General features: G+C 39.4%; 1 protein-coding gene across 2 annotated transcripts in view; it reads right to left on the reverse strand.

The window, feature by feature from the left end:
* The window catches only part of MIB2 (MIB E3 ubiquitin protein ligase 2), a 46,587-nt gene that overhangs the window by 15,755 nt on the left and 11,703 nt on the right, over positions 1-19,129 (reverse strand). For both annotated transcript variants that reach the window (XM_054292086.1, XM_054292085.1), the window contains exons 2-5: positions 16,241-16,561; positions 14,012-14,183; positions 4,175-4,281; positions 1,942-2,136 (exon numbers count right to left, since the gene is read on the reverse strand). In XM_054292086.1, coding sequence (XP_054148061.1) covers positions 1,942-2,136; positions 4,175-4,281; positions 14,012-14,183; positions 16,241-16,487 — 721 coding nt within the window. In that variant the 5' untranslated portion in view covers positions 16,488-16,561. The remainder of the gene's footprint in view (positions 1-1,941; positions 2,137-4,174; positions 4,282-14,011; positions 14,184-16,240; positions 16,562-19,129) is intronic.

Raw genomic sequence — 19,129 nt, forward strand, 5'->3', positions numbered from 1 at the left:
CACACCCTGGGTGCCTCACAAGTGCTGAAAATTAATTTTAATTTGGGCAGAATGGAGCAAAACCGTTTTCATGCCCTATACACTCCATAGGGCAGCACCCACAGGCATAAAGGGGGCACTCACACACCCTGGGTGCCTTAAAATGACTGAAAATTAACTTTAATTGGGGCAGAATGCTGCAAAACCCTATTCATGCCCTATACACTCTATAGGGCAGCAGAGAAATCAGTAGGATTTAACTCTTATTATATTAATAATTACATTCTATTACAATTCTATTTTACAATTTACAATTACAATTCTATTGTAATTAACACTATATTAAAACCCCTTTCCATGCCCTATACGCTCTATAGGGCAGCAGAGAAATCAGTAGGATTTACCTCTAATTATATTAAAAATTACATTATATTACAATTCTATTTTACAATTTACAATTACAATTCTATTATAATTACACTACATTAAAACCCCTTTTCATGCCCTATACATTCTATAGGGCAGCAGAGAAATCAGTAGGATTTAACTCCAATTCTACTAATAATTACATTATATTACAATTTACTATCTTACAATTACAATTCTATTGTAATTACACTATATTAAAACCCCTTTTTATGCCCTATACACTCTATAGGGCAGCAGAGAAATCTGTAGGATTTAACTCTAATTAAATTAATAATTAAATTCTATGACAATTCTATTTTACAAGTTACAATTTTACAATTACAATTCCATTGTAATTACACCATATTAACAAAACAGTGTATAATTACATAATTATAATTATGCAGATTTTATACACATAAATATCATCTATATATTTTATTAATATAAATTATTATATTAATAAAATAAAAATATATTTATATTTATTGATATAAATTATATTAGTATAACTTACATTTTATATGTATAAAAATATAGAATTAAACTATATTAATAAAACAGCTCTAACAAGAGCTATTTTGTCCCTGTGAATGCCTCTCAGGCCGTGGCAGACACCAGGAGCTGTCCTTAGCAATCCACTCACCCACAAGTGCTGTTCAGACATGCCCACACAGCACCCAAAATTAGTTCTCCCCCCCTCTCTGAGGAGTTCCTTACCCTCCCACCCATCCCATGCATCCATACCCCTGGAATTCATCTCCTCATCCAACCCTTCCCTCTCCTCATGCTCTTGCCAAGGTGCTCAGGGAGAGAAAAGTTTGAGAAGGGCTGGGAAAAGTCTGCTTGATAAGTTTTATCTGATAAAAACCCTGATTGTGCTGCTGCAAACACCAGAACAGACCCCCCTGTTTTCCCTCAGGGGAGACAAAGATGGTTCCTGCACCTCATTAAAAGAAAAAATAACCCCACAGCCAAATGGGTAAAAAAAAAACGTCAAGTCCAAAAACACAAGGAGTTTTCTTGGACTTCAGAGGAAAGGGGGATTGCAGCAAGTTGCCAGTTCAGACATCCCATTTTCCCATAATTTTTTTCTAATTTTTGGCTGTTCCATTCTCCAAATTCTCCCTTTGGTCACATTCCCCCTTTCGGCTCCATCAAGGGAGTGTTTGCTCTCTAAAAGCACAGTGAACACCAGCTTGCCTGAAGAATGAAAAGCTTTGGATTGACAAATGTAACAGAAGTGAGAAAAGTTGGATTCTCTGCAGCAGAGAGGGAATTTCCTGCATTTCCAGCAGAGGTTGCATTCCTTGGGATACAACTGGTGGTTTTAACCCTGAAAGTCCAAACTACTTCATGAATCACTCTGAGATCAAGCAGGATGTTCACACACAAACCAAATTCTCTCAAATAAACCTCATTATGTAGGAAATTTAGAAAAATAAGGAGGTGGTTTTGTCTTCCAAACTAAAAATGGCTTCAGCGCCAACAGCCGCGTGAATCACAACTCCTCAACAAAGACTTCGCCCAGCAAAGATTTGTCTCCAAACCCACCTAATTTTGGGAGGTGCTCCTTGTAGTAGAAGCCCCCAGAAGCCTCCACAGTGCATTTGAGGTCCACCTTTCCCTTGTGGCCCACCCTGTAGACGTTGGTGGTTCCGTCGGCCCAGGTGACGCTGGCGACGCTGCGGCCGGTCTCCACGTCCCAGCCCCGGATATCGACCACGCGGCCGGTCTTACCCTCACCCCCTGAGGGGAAAAGAAGGGCAAATCAGGAAAATTGGATCACGGACAACTCATTTTGGGTGATTGGGAGGGAATCTCTGTGTTAAAGTTGATTTTGGAATGATTCTGTGGAGGATTCCTGGTGTGCAGGAGCACGGCCTAGTTGGGGAATGCACACGTGGTGTCATGGCACCACACTGTGGCAACAAAAATACTCAGCAGTGCTGCAAGATCCAGATCCAAGTGCTAAAATCCACCCAGAATATTTAAATCTCTCCCCAGTCCCATCCATGTGCTGCAAGATCCAAGATCCAAGTAATAAAAATCCACCCAGAACCTTTAAATCTCTCCCCAGCACCATCCAGGTGCTGCAAGATCCAAGATCCAACTGTTAGAGATCCACCCAGTATCTTTAAATCTCTCCAACCCCACCCATGTGCAAGATCCAAGTGCTAAAGATCCACCCAGGATCTTTAAACCTCTCCAAACCCATCCAGGTGGAGGAACACCAAATAAACTTGGATTTCTTCAAGCAAGGAGGTTGAAGGATGCAGAAGAGGAGGATGGATGTGGGGAGGTGGATCTGGCTGGGCACTGGGACTCTGTGCTCTGATCCAAGAGACAACACAGTGAAGGCAATCAGGGTTTGCAGATTCCCAATTTGGGCAAGTCCCAACGCTTCCCCAGGACTTCTCCAAACAAGGACAGCAAGATCTGTCTCACTGAGGAACTTCTGATTATCTGCATAGTCCTGAAATGCAACATCTGAAGGAGCTGAACTCATTTATCAGCACAATGCAAAGGTTTCTGGGTTTTGCTGGCAGTTCTACTCATGACAAGCCCATGGCTGTGGCTGGGGCAGCTCCACCAAAACCAGAGCCAGAATTCTTGCAATGTGTATCTTAACAGCTTATTTTTCACTCCCAGGGAGATATTTAAATGATTTATCCAGATTTATCCAGAACCAGTGCTGGAGCTATAGCTATCCAGTTAAATTCTGGGTTATCCCATTTAAACTCTGTTTAATTTCAGATTCAGTTATCCCATTTAAAGAAATTAAATTCCTAATTTCTTTTTTCCCAGCAGAGAGCAGCTGAGGGGTGGATTTAGGGTTCCTCTCTCTGCTCCTGCCCAGGTCAGCAGCACTGTCAGCAGCACCAGTCTCAGACATGTAAATGCTGCTGTGATCTCCAGAGGATGGATAAGCTGTATTGAGAATAAGCTGATTATTTCCTCTCAGACCCTGCAAGGATCCACATCCTCCCCTGAACCCAGAGCTGCAATAAATGGCAGAGTCAACTCTGGAAACCTTTGAACTTTTGACTTAATTCCTGAGGGGGAAAAGGAGCTGTAAACATCACAGGGTGTGTGCAGGGCTCTGGGACAAAGGGGCAGGAAAGCTCCCTCAGCCCTGGAGCAATTGCTGTCACTGACCTGGGGACAGGAACTACACCCAAAAAACAGTTTAAAAAAACATTTTTGTCCCACTACATTCTCAGCCTGAAGGTTTCAATTCCTACAGAAAGCAGGACAGGAACTACACCCCAAAAGCAGCTTTAAAAAACCATTTTTGTCCCACTGCAGTCTCAGCCAGGTTTCAATTCCTACAGAAACAGGACAGGAACTACACCCCAAAATCAACTAAAAAACCATATATAAATAAAGAGCTATCTATTTTAAAAAATAAATATATAAATAGGAATAAAATAGAAATATAAATTATAAATATAGAAATATAAATATGAACAATAAATATAAAAAATAAATATGATAATATAAAATATAAATAAAAATAAAATTTAAAATATAAATTATAAAAAGAAAACATAAATATAGAATACAAACTAAAATTAAAATGTAAAAATAAAAAATAATATGAATATAAAATATAAATTAAAATGGAAATACAAAATATAAAAGAAAATAAAGCCATTAAATATTAAATAAATTAAACTATAAACTATAAAATAAAAATATACTAAAAATTAAAGATTTTCAATATATATATTTTTAAATATATTTAAAAAATCAAATTCTACAGGCCATCCCTGAGGCAGCTTACCATCCTGGTTGCCCCACTCCCAGTCAGGCCCACGGACCACTTTAGCCCCCTGGAAAGTCCCTTTGAGGGTGATGCGAGTCAGGTTCTGCCGAGGGCTCACGAGGACCCTGCAAAAACAAAACCAGAGGAACAAATTAATTTATTGTTGTTACAGAAGTGCCAAAGCTCTGCTCCAGCTGAGGACACCCCTCACTTCAGGGTAATGGAATTTCTGGGGTGGCCCTGCAAGGGGGCAGGGATGGAGCTCCGCACATTCTGCAAGCAGAGACTCAGAGCAGCAGGGCTGTGGAATTCTGGAACATTCCGGGCTCCCCCAGCCCTGCCCTGCACCCCCAGCCCAGCACAGACCCCCCCAATGCAGGGAGAAGGAGAGAGGCACCTACGTGATGGTGAACAGGGGGTCTGATGTCCTGTTAAAGCAGCTCCCAATGCCCATAATGTCACAGAGGCAGCCCCTCTGCTGTGCCCAGGCTGCCACAAAGGCTTCTCATCAGCCAGCAAGGCACCAAAATCCACAGGGATTGTCTGGCTGTTCCCTCAGGGTACAATCAAAACAGCCACCAAAATCCACAGGGATTGTCTGGCTGTTCCCTCAGGGTACAATCAAAACAGCCACCAAAATCCACAGGGATTGTCTGGCTGTTCCCTCAGGGTACAATCAAAACAGCCACCAAAATCCACAGGGATTGTCTGGCTGTTCCCTCAGGGTACAATCAAAACAGCCACCAAAATCCACAGGGATTGTCTGGCTGTTCCCTCAGGGTACAATCAAAACAGCCACCAAAATCCACAGGGATTGTCTGGCTGTTCCCTCAGGGTACAATCAAAACAGCCACCAAAATCCACAGGGACTGCCTTGTTGTTCATCCAGGGCACAATCCACAAAGCCACCAAAATCCACGGGGACTGTCTGGCTGATCAGCCAGGGCAAAATTCCTTTTCAGGATAAAATCCACAAAGCCTTCTCATCAGTCACCAAAGTCCATGGGGACTGTCTGGCTGATCAGACAAGGCACAATCCCTTTTCAAGGTACAATCCACAGAGCCTTCTCATCTGTCACCAAAATCCATGGGTCTTGCCTGGCTCCTCACCCAGGGCACAATCCCTTTTCAGGGTACAGTCCAAAAAGCCACCAAAATCCACAGAAACCTGCCTGGCTGTTCAGCCAGGGTACAATCCAAAATTCCTTCTCATCAGTCTCCAAGCCACCAAAATCCACGAGGACTGCCTGGCTGTTCAGCCAGAGTACAATCCCTTTTCAGGGTACAATCCACAAAGCCACCAAAATCCACAGGGACTGTCTGGCTGCTCATCCAGGGCACAATCCCTTTTCAAGGTACAATCCACAAAGCCTTCTCATCAGTCACCAAAATCCACGAGGACCTGCCTGGCTGCTCATCCAGGGTACAATCCAAAATTCCTTCTCATCAGTCTCCAAGCCACCAAAATCCACAGGGTCCTGCTTGTCTGCTCAGCCAGGGCACAATCCTTTTTCTAGGCACAATCCTTTTTCTAGGCACAATCCCTTTTCAGGCCACAACCCCTTTTCAGGCCACAATCCCTTTTCCAGGTGCCCCAATCCATGCCCTGGAGCCAGACAGGCTCCTGGCAAGCCCCAGCCCAGACAGGGCAGCCCAAGTTCAGCAGCTGCTGCACAGGGCAAGGGGAGGGAGGGAGGGGAAGCTTCCTGGGGCAGGGCTGACCTCAGAGCATTTCTTTTCCATCTAATACCTCCAGAGGGAAGGTGGGGACTCAGGAGGATAAAAAGCTTAGGCTTGAACTTAATGTTTACTTATCCAGCAAATGCTTAAGTCTTTTACTTTTCTTAACCTGTGGTTTACAACCCTGTGGGTTTCAAAAGAGGGAGGGACTATTTATGCCTTGCTGTTATAACCACTAATAATTAATATTCATTAATTAGCCAGGCTGGAGCTCAGCAGGAGGAAAATGAAGGAGATTTTGTCTGCTTTAAGCACCATCAAGGCTGGATATTGTTATGAAAGAAGATAATGACAGTGGAGGGAAAGGCTCAGCTATAAAGAGCCACTGCTCAGCATTCATTTTATTGCACTGTCAGGCACTACAGACTGGCTTCAAAAACCAGCATGGATTTGGGTAGAGCCTCTGAAGCAGCCTGGATGTCTTCACTGCATTTTGTTCAATGTTTTTCTAATAATTTATCAAAGATGTCTGAGCCAAGCCCCGAGACAAAGTGATAAAAATATAATTCTCTCTTCCAAAGCCTCCTCTCACAAGGGATGGGATTCAATGCAAAGATTCTTAGTGATAGTAAAATAAAGCACCAAGCTGAGCTTAAGATGTTTAAATAGCAAAATATCCACCCCTCATTCTATTCTTAGCAGAAGTTCCCTTTTTGGATTATCATGTAACAGCAGTCATCCCCCAGCTCAACCCTCTCACATTAACCTGCCACCTCCTCTGAAATTTGTGCATGGAGACCAAAAAAAAAAAGCTGATCAATTTAGAAAGCTGAGTTTCCTTAAAAAAGGAAATTGTAAGAAACTCCATCTCCTGTCCTGCTGAAATTCTGGGGCCAGAAGTGCCCTCCTTCCCCAGCCTCACCAAAATTCTGACCCTGATTCTGATGCAAGCACCAAATCTCCTCAGCCAAAGATTCTTATCAAGGTTTTAATCTAATTCAATGTTTTGCTCCAAATACTGCATAACCACCAAAGTTACCCAGTGTGATGCAAAAATACCCCTGGGATAAATTTAATCACCGTGGTGCTGCCTTTAATAACAAATTTAATTATGACAGCGCAAGTCTGCAGCCACTCCTGCCCTACGAATTCCAAGGATATTAAATCACTGCAGGGCCCAGAGAGCACTCGGGAGCATGAACTGTCCAGAATGAAGTTGTGGCTCTCTGGGAACCCCTCCCTGGGGATGCTCTGCCTGCTCAAGCTCCTCTGAGGTGCTGATTTGGGTTTTGACATCCCTGAGCTGCACCTGGGACAGCAGCATGAGCCCTGCTTTAAAGAGAGGGATGGCAGATCCAAATCCACTGATCTGGAGAAATTCAAACAAAAAGAAGTTTAAATTTGCAGCAGCAAGCCAGAGCTCCTTCACACCAGGCATGGCTGATGTGTTTAGTGGGATTTTTCTGCTGCAGAAAGTTCTTATCTGAAGAAATAAACATAAGAAACACAATTAAGAGGACCCTGTAAGGTGGCAGGCCATAAATATCACATTAATCCCTCCAAATTGATTCATCTGGAGAAATTAAAACAAAAACTCTTTTAAATTTGCAGCAGCAAGCCAGAGCTCCCTCACACCACTCTACATAACATGGTCGATGTGTTTTGTGACATTTTTCTCATGCACAAAGTTCTTATCTGAAGAAATAAACACAATTAAGAGGACCAAGAAGTAGAAGGGATGGTCACCCTGTAAGGTGGCAGCCCATAAACCTGTGATAATAAATAAATATCACATTCATCCCTTCACAAAGGCATAGCCCTGAACCAGATTTTCAGCTCCTGGGAGACACAAACCCACATCCCAGCCAGCACACACAAAGATTCACCTCCAGAAAAGCCAAATCATGAATTTCTTGTAGAACTACAGACAAAAGTGACCTCAAAGCAAGAAATTCCAGGTTTTCTAATCCCCCCAGCAAAGCTTCTCCTGAAACTCTTCCAGCAGAGGATAAAGGAGACACTTCTGACAGATGGCTGCTGGCTGCTCAGGCAGGAACCAGACTGAGATCAGGATGACAGAAACCTATTTCAGGAACTGCCTTCACCCAGATTTTCCCCTTTTCAATCCTCTCCATCCTTGACAAGGCACTGTTCATGACAAAACCAGCTGTATCCTTAAAACACATTAATTACCAGTGGTTTTTTGGTAACCCCAAAGTAATCTGGATCCCAAAACCTATTTCAGGAACTGCCTTCACCCAGATTTTTTCCTTTTCAATCCTCTCCATCCATGACAAGGCACATTTATTGACAAAGCAGGCTGTAACCTTAAAACACATTAATTAACAGTAGTGTTTGGTAACCCCAAAGTAATCTGGATCCCAAAACCTATTTCAGGAACTGCCTTTAACCAGATTTTCCCCTTTTCAATCCTCCCCTTCCTTGACAAGACACAGTTCATGACAAAATAATTTGTATCCTTATACCATACATGCCATACATGTGGATATCCTTATATCCACATCTTTATCAGTAAAAACTGTGGGTTTTTGTAGCCCCCAAAGTAATCTGGATCCCAAAACCTATTTCAGGAACTGCCTTCACCCAGATTTTTTCCTTTGCAATCCTCTCCTTCCTTGACAAGACACAGCTCACGACAAAACCAGCTGTATCCTTAAAACACATTAATTACCAGTGGTTTTTTGGTAACCCCAAAGTAATCTGGATCCCAAAACCAATTTTAGGAGCTGCCTTTATTCAGATTTTTTCCTTTTCAATCCTCTCCATCCTTGACAAGGCAAAGTTCATGACAAAACCAGCTGTACCCTTATATCATAAATGTGGATATTCTTATAACACATCTTTATCAGTAAAAACTGTGGGTTTTTGTGACCCCCAAAGTAATTTGGATCACAGAAACCTATTTCAGGAGCTGCCTTTACCCAGATTTTTTCCTTTTCAATCCTCTCCTTCCATGACAGGACATATTTATTGACAAAACCAGCCTTATAACACATCATTATCAATAAAAGCTGTGGGTTTTTTGGTAACCCCCAAAGTAATTTGGATCAATTCCTGCTCTGAAAAGCCACAGCAGGGAAGGTTTCAGACCAAGGCTAGAAAATGGGAACTAAAAAGGTTCCTGCAGACAGATTTTCACTCAGAGATGTTCCCACAGAGCATTAAAAAGCAGAATATTGCACTGAGGGGATGCAGAAACACCACTGAGCACACAGAGTGAAAATGTCATTTTATCATCTTCCAAATTTCATTATTAGCTCAAAACCCAGCCAAAGCTGGGTCAGTTTCTCTTGCTTGAAGTTTTGATCATGTAATTCCAGCAAAGATAAAGATAAAATATGTCATTGAATATGTCTATATATAATATGTCAATCCCTGTTCTAGAAATGAAACAGAATAATCCAAATTACACAAGGGAAGCCCAGTATCAAAATACACCTTGGTGCTCATGGTTGGGGTTTTTTAAGGTAGTATATCTGGCAAATTATGGTGGTTCTTTCCATAAAATAAAATTTCTCTAAAGTAAAATACCAATCCATTAATAGATTAAAAAAAATAAATCCATATTAAAAAAATTAATTTGATTCCAAACATTCCTCACCCAAATTCCTTAGCTCAAATGTTAAAAAACTATTATTAAACTATTTATTAACTATTTCTTTTAAACAAAGTTTAAAATAAATAGTTAAAAATACCACCTGCTGAGGAGGTTGCTGTGTAAATAATTTACATTATTTATATTATTGCCCAGAAATCAAACACCCAGCAGTTGTCACTCAGCTGCTGGATCAGCTCAGCTCCCAGAGCCACAGATGGGAATTTGGGTTATTGAAACTGCCCAGACCTAAATCAGAGCACACACTTGTTCCTGGATCTGATTTCCAACTCCACCAGCCAGAGCTGGTTTAAGAATTACAGCTGAAAATAACTGCAATTTCTGTTTTGACTACAGGATAAAGCACAATGGGAGAAAATATTTGTATTTCTTGTGCTTGATTGCACAAAACATTTCCCTGCGCAGCTCGCTGGCTCCTCCAGCTCCATTGTTTGCCAGGAAAAAAATAAAAAATAAAAAACAAGGCTTGTGAAAAACCACTGAGGTTGTGATTTATTGGTGAGAAAAGGCCAGAAAATAACCTGGGTAAATTATTCCACATCTGAAATTCAGCCCAGCCCTGAGCAGGTGATCCAAGCAAAATGTTGGTGTTGCATGGGAATAGAACAACATTAACATTTTGTATGAGATTATCTCAGGTTTGATAACAGAAACATATTTCAGGAACTGTCTTTATCCAGATATTTTCCTTTATCCAGATTTTTTTCCTTTTTTTTTTTTGCAGAACTCACCAGAATGTGCCTGAATTTTCCAGCCCTAAGAGAAAACTGATGAGCTTTGCTTTGCTGCCCTGCTCTGCTCACAGACACTGATTTATCTCCCAATTATTCAGCAAATATTCAGGAAATGGATACAACAGCCCTGAAAAAAGCTCTTCAGTAAAACTCAGTTCCGTCCTTTCAGCCAAGGATGAGAGGCTCTACCACAGGAGCCATAAAATCCAAACGAAACAAGAAATAAAAATAATATTATAGAAATATTATATGTATAATATTTTATGTATAATATATATAATATATAAAATATATAATATTATATATATCATACATAATATCTAATATATCATATATAGTATATATAGTATATAATATATAGTATATAATGTATAAAATATATGGCATTATATATAATGGAGTATATATTTGCTATATTTATTATATAAATATAAAAATGGTATATAATATAAAATATAATGTATTATGTATAATATATATAATTCTATTTATAATATCTAATATATAATATATAGTATATAATATATAGTATAGCATATGTAATGTATATTATATATAATATTATGTATAATATAGTATATATTATATAGTATATATAATATTATATATAATATAGTATATATTCATTATATTTATTATAGAAATATAATAAAAATATATAATATAATATAAAGATGATATAAATATAACAAAAACTTTGTTTTTCTCTTTTTGTCCTTAAGGAACTGCCAAAGGTTTTATCTTCTACTTTATTTAGAAGAAAAACAAAAGAAAAGAAAAAAGAGAGATGAGTGATCTAAGCAATAATAAAATAAATAAAAATAACAATAAAAAATAACAAATTAGGAGGTCAGGAAGAGATTACCCCAAATAGCAAAATTTAAAAAAAAATCAGCACTTGCTATGCCCTAAAGTTCAACCTCAGGTCATTTTAGGAGCTGAAACAGCTCTGCAGGTAAAGGTGTCACCAAAGCCTCTTTAGAGACTGACTGGAACCTCTGCAGGGCCTGCCTGGGGTTAAATCCCCTAAATCCTGCATTAAATCCCCCAAATCCTGAATTACTGACCTGCTGCAAGCAGGGCTCTGGCAGAGCGGCAGGAATCTGTGAGGGACCAAAGGACCCCAAATCCTGCCAGGGAAAGGAGGAACCCAAAGGAGCTCAACAAAACCCAAAATCCACCCAGCATTTACCACTGACTCCTTAAATACTCTGATTTTCTCTCTTTGTCCCTAAGGAACTGCCAAAGGTTTTCTCTTCTACTTAACTTAGAAGGCAAAACAAGAAAATACTCTGATTTTCTCTTCCTATCCTTAAAGAACTGCCAAAGGTTTTACTGTCTACTTTACTTAGAAAGAAAAAAAAATAGAATAAAATACTCTGATTTTCTCTTATTTTTTCTTTTTTTCTCTTCTTTTTTTCTCTTCTACTTTATTTAGAAGGAAAAAAAGAAAACACTCTGAATTTCTCTCTTTGTCCCTGAGGAACTGCCACAGGTTTTATTGTCTACATTATTTAGAAGGAAAGAAAGAAAGAAAATACTTTGATTTTCTCTCTTTGTCCCTAAGGAACTGCCAAAGGTTTTCTCTTCTACTTAACTTAGAAAGAAAAAAAATAGAAGAAAATACTCTGATTTTCTCTTCTTTTTTTCTCTTCTTTTTTTCCTTCTACTTTATTTAGAAGGAAAAAAAAGAAAATACTTTGATTTTCTCTCTTTGTCCTTAAGAAACTGCCACAGGTTTTATTGTCTACTTTACTTAGAAAGAAAAAAGAAATAGAAGAAAACACTCTGATTTTCTCTTCTTTTTTTCTCTTCTTTTTTTCCTTCTACTTTATTTAGAAGGAAAAAGAGAAAATACTTTGATTTTCTCTCTTTGTCCTGAAGGAACTGCCAAAGGTTTTATCTTCTACTTTAGTTAGAAGGAAAAAAAAGAAAATACTCTGATTTTCTCTTCCTATCCTTGAGAACTGCCAAAGGTTCCATCTTCTACTTAGAAGGCAAAAAAAGAAAATACTCTGATTTCCTCCCTTTGTCCTTAAGGAACTGCCACAGGTTTTCTCCTCTACTTTACTTAGAAGATGAAAAAAAACCAGAAGAAAATACTTTGATTTTCTCCCTTTGTCCCTAAGGAGCTGCCAAGGGTTTTATTGTCTACTTTATTTAGAAGGAAAAAAAAAAAAAGAGAAAAAAGAAAGAGAGATGAGTGATGTGAGCAATGGCCCCAGTGAGTCACAGGCAGGAAATTTCAGTTCTTGAAAAGATCTGCAGTGCCTGAGGCAGGGCTGACAGCCAGAGCTGCCTCCTTGCCTCACACAGGGCACCCATCTTTTTTACTTACATTGGAATTTTGAATTTGGTTTTTTATTTTTATTTTTTACTAAGGGATGGGGTCACTGAGAGTTTTAAAAACTTTTAAAATTTTTAAAAACTTTTATTTTTAGTTTTATGAGAAGGGTGAGAGTATACAGATGTTATAATTTATTACAATTAGAAGTTGACTATTTTTTAATTATAAAACACTCTAAGTGTTTCTTGGTTTCTTAGCTTTTTGGCCCACTATGTTGTAGATGTTTTAAAGTTTTTTATATGTCTCTTTGTCATTTCTCTTCTATTTTTATATTTTTATTTTTATACTTTCCTTTTCTCTTAGATTTTTATTTTATTTATATTTTTATATTTTCCTTTTCCCTTAGATTTTTATTTTATTTATATTTTATATTTATATTTTTCTTATCTCTTATTTTCTCTTTATATGTCTCTTTTTCTTTTCTCTTATATTTTTCTAGTTTTATTTTATTTCTATTTTTTCTTATATTTTTATTGTATTTATTGTTTAATATTTATATTTTTCTTTTCTCTTTGTCTCCTTTTCTGTTATATTTTTCTAGTTTTATTTAATTTCTATTTTTTCTTATATTTTTATTTTATTCATTGTTTAATATTTATATTTTTCTTTTCTCTTTATGTCTCTTTCTTTTCTCTTATATTTTTATTTTATTTCGATTTTTTATTCTTATTTCTATATTTTATTATTCTATATTCATTATAAACTCATGTTTATATTACATACAACAATTATATTATATACAACAATTATATTATATTGTATTGTACTGTATTATACTATATTATATTATAATATATATTATATATAATATATATATTATATATATTATATAGAGTATAATATAGTATTATATATACTATATTATACTCTACCATACTATATTATATTATACTCTACCATACTATATTATATTATACTATACCATATTATATTATATTATATTATACTATATTATATTATATTATACTATATTATATTATATTATACTATATTATATTATACTATATTATATTATACCATATTATATCATACTATACTATATAGTGTATATATATAATATTATATATAATATAATATAGTATAATATATTATACTATAATATATTATACTATATTATAGTATACTATAATATATTATACTATATTATATTATACCATATTATATTATACCATATTATATTATACTATACTATATAGTGTATATATATAATATTACATATAATATAATATAGTATATTATATTATACTATATTATATTATACCATATTATATTACATCATATCATATTATATCATATCATATTATATCATATCATATTATATCATATCATATCATACCATATTATACTACACTATACTATACTACACTATACTACACTATACATCATATTTATATTAAATTTATATTTATTACATTAAATTTCTATTTATTCTTCTTAAGGAGGGAGGGATGACTCACGGCTGGGAGTGCGCGGTCTCGTAGCGCTCGAAGGCGTGCGCCAGGTCGTGCTTGTTGTTCATGTAGCACTGCGTGCACAGGTCGTAGTCGAAGCACAGCTTGCACTTCCACCTCATGCCGCGGATGCCGTGCTTCTTGCAGCAGTCACAGATGATGTTGGGGTGACGGACACCTGGGGGGAAAGGGAATGGGAGATGCACAGGAATTCCGGGGAAAATCCACAGGAATTCCGGGGAAAATCCACAGGAATTCCGGGGAAAATCAGGATATCAGGATTTCATAACCACCCTTCCAGTACTGCAGATTGCCAAAGCCTTCCAGAGAAAGACCTTTAATGTCCATAGGAATTCCGGGGAAAATCCACAGGAATTCCGGGGAAAATCACTATCTTAGAACCTCCCTTCCGGCACTGCAGAATTCCAAACCCTTCTAGAAAAGGATCTTTGAGATCCACAGGAATTCCGGGGAAAATCCAAAGGAATTCCGGGGAAAATCACGATCTTAGAACCTCCCTTCCGGCACTGCAGAATTCCAAACCCTTCTAGAAAAGGATCTTTGAGATCCACAGGAATTCTGGGGAAAATCCACAGGAATTCCGGGGAAAATCCACAGGAATTCCGGGGAAAATCCACAGGAATTCCGGGGGAAAATCACGATCTTAGAACCTCCCTTCCGGCACTGCAGAATTCCAAACCCTTCTAGAAAAGGATCTTTGAGATCCACAGGAATTCCAGGGAAAATCAGGATTTCATAACCACCCTTCCAGTACTGCAGAATGCCCAAGCCTTCCAGAAAAAGATCTTGGATGTCCACAGGAATTCCAAGGAAAATTCAGTTTTTAGAATCACCCTTCCGGCACTGCAGAGTGCCAAACCCTGCAGAAAAGGATCTTTGAGATCCACAGGAATTCCAGGGAAAATCAAGTTTTCATAACCACCCTTCCAGCACTGCAGAGTGCCAAAGTCTTCCAGGAAAAGAACTTTGATATCCACAGGAATTTCAGGGAAAATCAGGATTTTAGAACCACCCTTCACTGCAGAGTGCCAAACTCTTCCAGCAAAACACCTTTGAGATCTACAGGAATTCCAAGGAAAATCAAGTTTTCATAACCACCCTTACAGCATTGCAGAGTGCCAAACCCTTCTAGAAAAAGATCTTGGATGTCCACAGGAATTCCAGGGAAAATCAAGTTTTCACAACCACACTTTCAGCACTGCAGAGCACCCAAGCCTTCCAGAAAAAGACCTTTGATATCCACAGGAATTCCAGGGAAAATCAGGATTTCAGAATCACCCTTCCGGCACTGCAGAGTGCCAAACCCTTCCAGAGAAAGACCTTTGAGATCCACGGGAATTCCAGGGAAAATCAAGTTTTCATAACCACCCTTCCAGCAGTGCAGAGTGCCAAACCCTTCTACAAAAAGATCTTGGATGTCCACAGGAATTCCAGGGAAAATCAAGTTTTTAGAATCACCCTTCCAGCACTTCAAAATGCCAAACCCTTCCAGCAGAGCCTTTTCAAAGAGGGAAATCAGGTGGTGCTAAACGCTGTCCCATCACACAGGACAGGGACAGGAGGTGACTGTGCCAGGGGCTGTACCCTTGCCCATGCCCTGTTCCAGCAGAGCCTTTGCACAGAGAGAAACATTACGTTAAATTCTTTACAAATCACACAGACATGCACAAATAAGGTTCTAAATTATTACAGGGTTATTTAGCCACCAACAAACCCCAGCATCGCCACGCAGGCAGCGAGCAGGGCTGGCACACGGACAGGGGTACCATGGGCAGGAATGGCAGTCCCAGGGGCTGTGCCCTTGCCCTCTGTGCTCTTTGCACAGAGAGAAACATTACATTAAATTCTTTACAAATCACACAGACACGTACAAGTAAGGCTCTAAATTACTGCTGGGTTATTCTGCCACCAACAAATCCCAGCATCGCCGTGCAGGCAGCGAGCAGAGGCTGGCACAGGGACAGGGGTGCCGTGGGCAGGAATGGCAGTGCCAGGGGCTGTGCCCTTGCCCATGCTCTGTTCCAGCACAGCCTCTGCACAGAGAGAAACATTACATTAAATTCTTTACAAATCACACAGACATGCACAAATAAGGTTCTAAATTACTGCTGGGTTAGCGCATCGCCGTGCAGGCAGCGAGCAGAGGCTGGCACACGGACAGGGGTGCCGTGGGCAGGAACGGCAGTGCCAGGGGCTGTGCCCTGCTGTGCTCACCTATCTGGGCGTTGTCGTAGAGCAGCAGGTCGTAGGCGCCCTGGAAGCCCGTGCGGTAGTTGGTCCTGTTGCCCTGGTCCCACTGCACCACCACGGTCTTGTCGGGCGTGGTGGGGCTGCCCGTGCGGCCGATCTCCACCACGGTGCCCACGTTGCCCTCGCCGCTGTCCTGGCTGCCCCACTTCCAGTCCACTCCACGCACAACCCTCATCCCCACCTGCATGCTGGCATGGGGGTCCAGGTCCATGGATCTGCACAGCAAACCCTACACGTGCTCCTGCTGCACAGGGGTCTCGGGCGGGGTCAGCATGGTCAGCACACCTGCGAATAAAACAGCAGAAATTCAGGGGGGGCCACTCCAGTGCCACTCCTCACATCACATTTCCCACCCAGAATGGTCTGCCCGCAGAAAAAGCCTGACTTGCTGAGATAAATCTGTTTTATTCACTGTGAAAAATGTGTATTTTATGATTGGCTTTTGGCAAATATTCAAATGAGTATTATATGTGTTATGTCAGACAGTGATGCTGTATTCATTTTTTCAGTAGTGTATTAAATATGGTTTTATGTTATAACATAATGTTAAAATAGAAACTATGTTATGTGAGATACTAAATCTTTCAGAGAAAAAGAATTTATTGCTCCATTATCAGAAGAAACTTCTTCCTGCCCCACTCAGCCATGAAGACAATGTCAGGATTCAGAGGAAGAAGCTGACACTGACCAGAGAGAATCTTGTGTTTAAATGGACTTTGGGCATCATATATGAGGTGTATGAATATGTAACAGGTTATTCTTTTATGTTATAACATAATGTTAAAATAGAAACTATGCTATGTAAGATACTTTTTGAAAGAAAGGATTTGCAGGGAGATAGCAGCCACAGGACACCTAAATCTTTCAGAGAAAGACAATTTATTGCTCTCTTATACTTCTTCCCACCTCACTCAGCCCTGAAGATGCTGTTAGAATTAAGAGAAAGAAGTTGACACTGACCAGACAGAATCCTGTATTTAAATGGAATTTATGCATCACTAATGAGGTGTATGAATGTGCAACAGGCTGTTGTTTTTAAGGGTTAATCCTCTGTTAACCTGTGTCCTTTTTTGGGCTTATTTTGCCCAGAAAGAGATACCCCGACATCTGTAACTCTTTGTTTTTATTGTCTCATATTGTCCTAATCCAAATTGTCCAAATTGTTATTACTCTAACTACACTGCTATTTTTATAATCATTTCATTATTATTAAACTTTGAAAATTTTAAAAACAAGTGATTGGCATTTTTCACATTCACAAATGGGATTCTCACAGTTTAAGCACTGATGGGAGTGATATAAAAACCAACCAAGCTTCCAAGGTTCATCAATATCTGCAATAAAATCCAAAATCTTCTTCCAGAGGGAAGAAGTTTTTGGATATTGAGGGAAGAGAACCGGGCAAGGAATCTACAAAATTCCAGTACCGGCCCTTGATTCCAAACTCAAGAATGAACACAGAGACACAACAGCAGCAGAAACAAGCAAGCACAGTAAATAAAATTGAAAGAAATGAGCAAGAAAACACCAGCAGCAAGATTTTAGCAATAAAAGTGAATTTCAGTCAATTTTTCAGGAAGTCTCCTCACATGCATCTCATCTTTTTACAGCACTGTCAAGTTTCACTTGCCCTTCAAGTCAGTTTTGGTTTTGATTTGAGGATACAGGAAGTTTTAAAATTTGAAAGAAGCATTTGCCTGTTTTCACCAAGCAAGGGTAGTTTTACAAAAACATGGTCAATGTCAGATTAATTTCAGTCCTTTCCTGTTATTTATCCACGAGCCACAGCAGGAACAGGGCAGGGCTGCTGCTCCACCTGCAATAAACCCAGCAGATTTAGGGCTGCCTTTATTTGAGTGGTTCTCACTTATTTCAGTTGTTTCTTTCCCTTTCAGTAATATTTGAGTGGTTCTCACTCTGTTTTTTCATCTATTTCTTCACCTTGTTAAAGGATGTAGGTCTAAAGGAAGCACCAGTAAATTTAATGTTCAGGAGCTTTGTGCAAACTCTTCATTCCAGCATTCTGGTTTCCTAAAAAATGGATATAAACCAGTACATTTATTAATTTCACCTTGTAAATTTACGAATTTCAGCTTGTTAAAGGATGTAGGTCTGAAGGAAGCACCAGGAAATTTATTAATATTCAGGAGAGTATCAGTGAGATCAGTGAGACAGGGCCAGCCCTCCCAACTGTTGCCATGACAATGAGGTGAACACCACAGAGATGCAGCACATCCTCAATCCTGAATTCAAGCAGATTCTTAAATCAAGCAGATTCTCAAATCCTTGTTTGATAAGGATAAGCATAAGACAGAGAAGAGGAACGTGGCTTTCAATGTGCAGAGCCTGGAAAAATCTCCTGTAGCATCCTTGGGTATCCCTGGATCTTCCTCCTGAGCTATCCACAACACCCAGATTTTGTAAAAATTTTAAAATAAGGCTCAAGAGGATGCCAAGGGATGAAAAATGGGGATGGCACAAGCAGAGCTCCCCCAGTGCCAGCACACAGAGTGTGGGGAGTTGTTCCAGCTGAGGGGATGTGCTCAGCCCCAGCAGCAGCTCTGGGCCCTGGATCTTCCTCCTGGGCTATCCACAACACCCGGATTTTGTCAAAAATTTAAAATAAGGCTCAAGAGGATGCCAAGGGATGAAAAATGGGGATGGCACAAGCAGAGCTCCCCCAGTGCCAGCACACAGAGTGTGGGGAGCTGCCCCAGCTGAGGGGACGTGCTCAGCCCCAGCAGCAGCTCAGCCCTGGGATGTGCTTTCAACGCTGCCACCCACCAATGAAAACATCTGAAAACCACCAAACCCTAAAAATAAACCCATCCTCCAGCCAAACATCCCCTTTTG

This window comes from Melozone crissalis, unplaced genomic scaffold (assembly GCF_028551555.1).
Source record: "Melozone crissalis strain CALT ecotype California unplaced genomic scaffold, PUWL_Pcris_2 ptg000107l_1, whole genome shotgun sequence".
Lineage (NCBI taxonomy): Eukaryota > Metazoa > Chordata > Aves > Passeriformes > Passerellidae > Melozone > Melozone crissalis.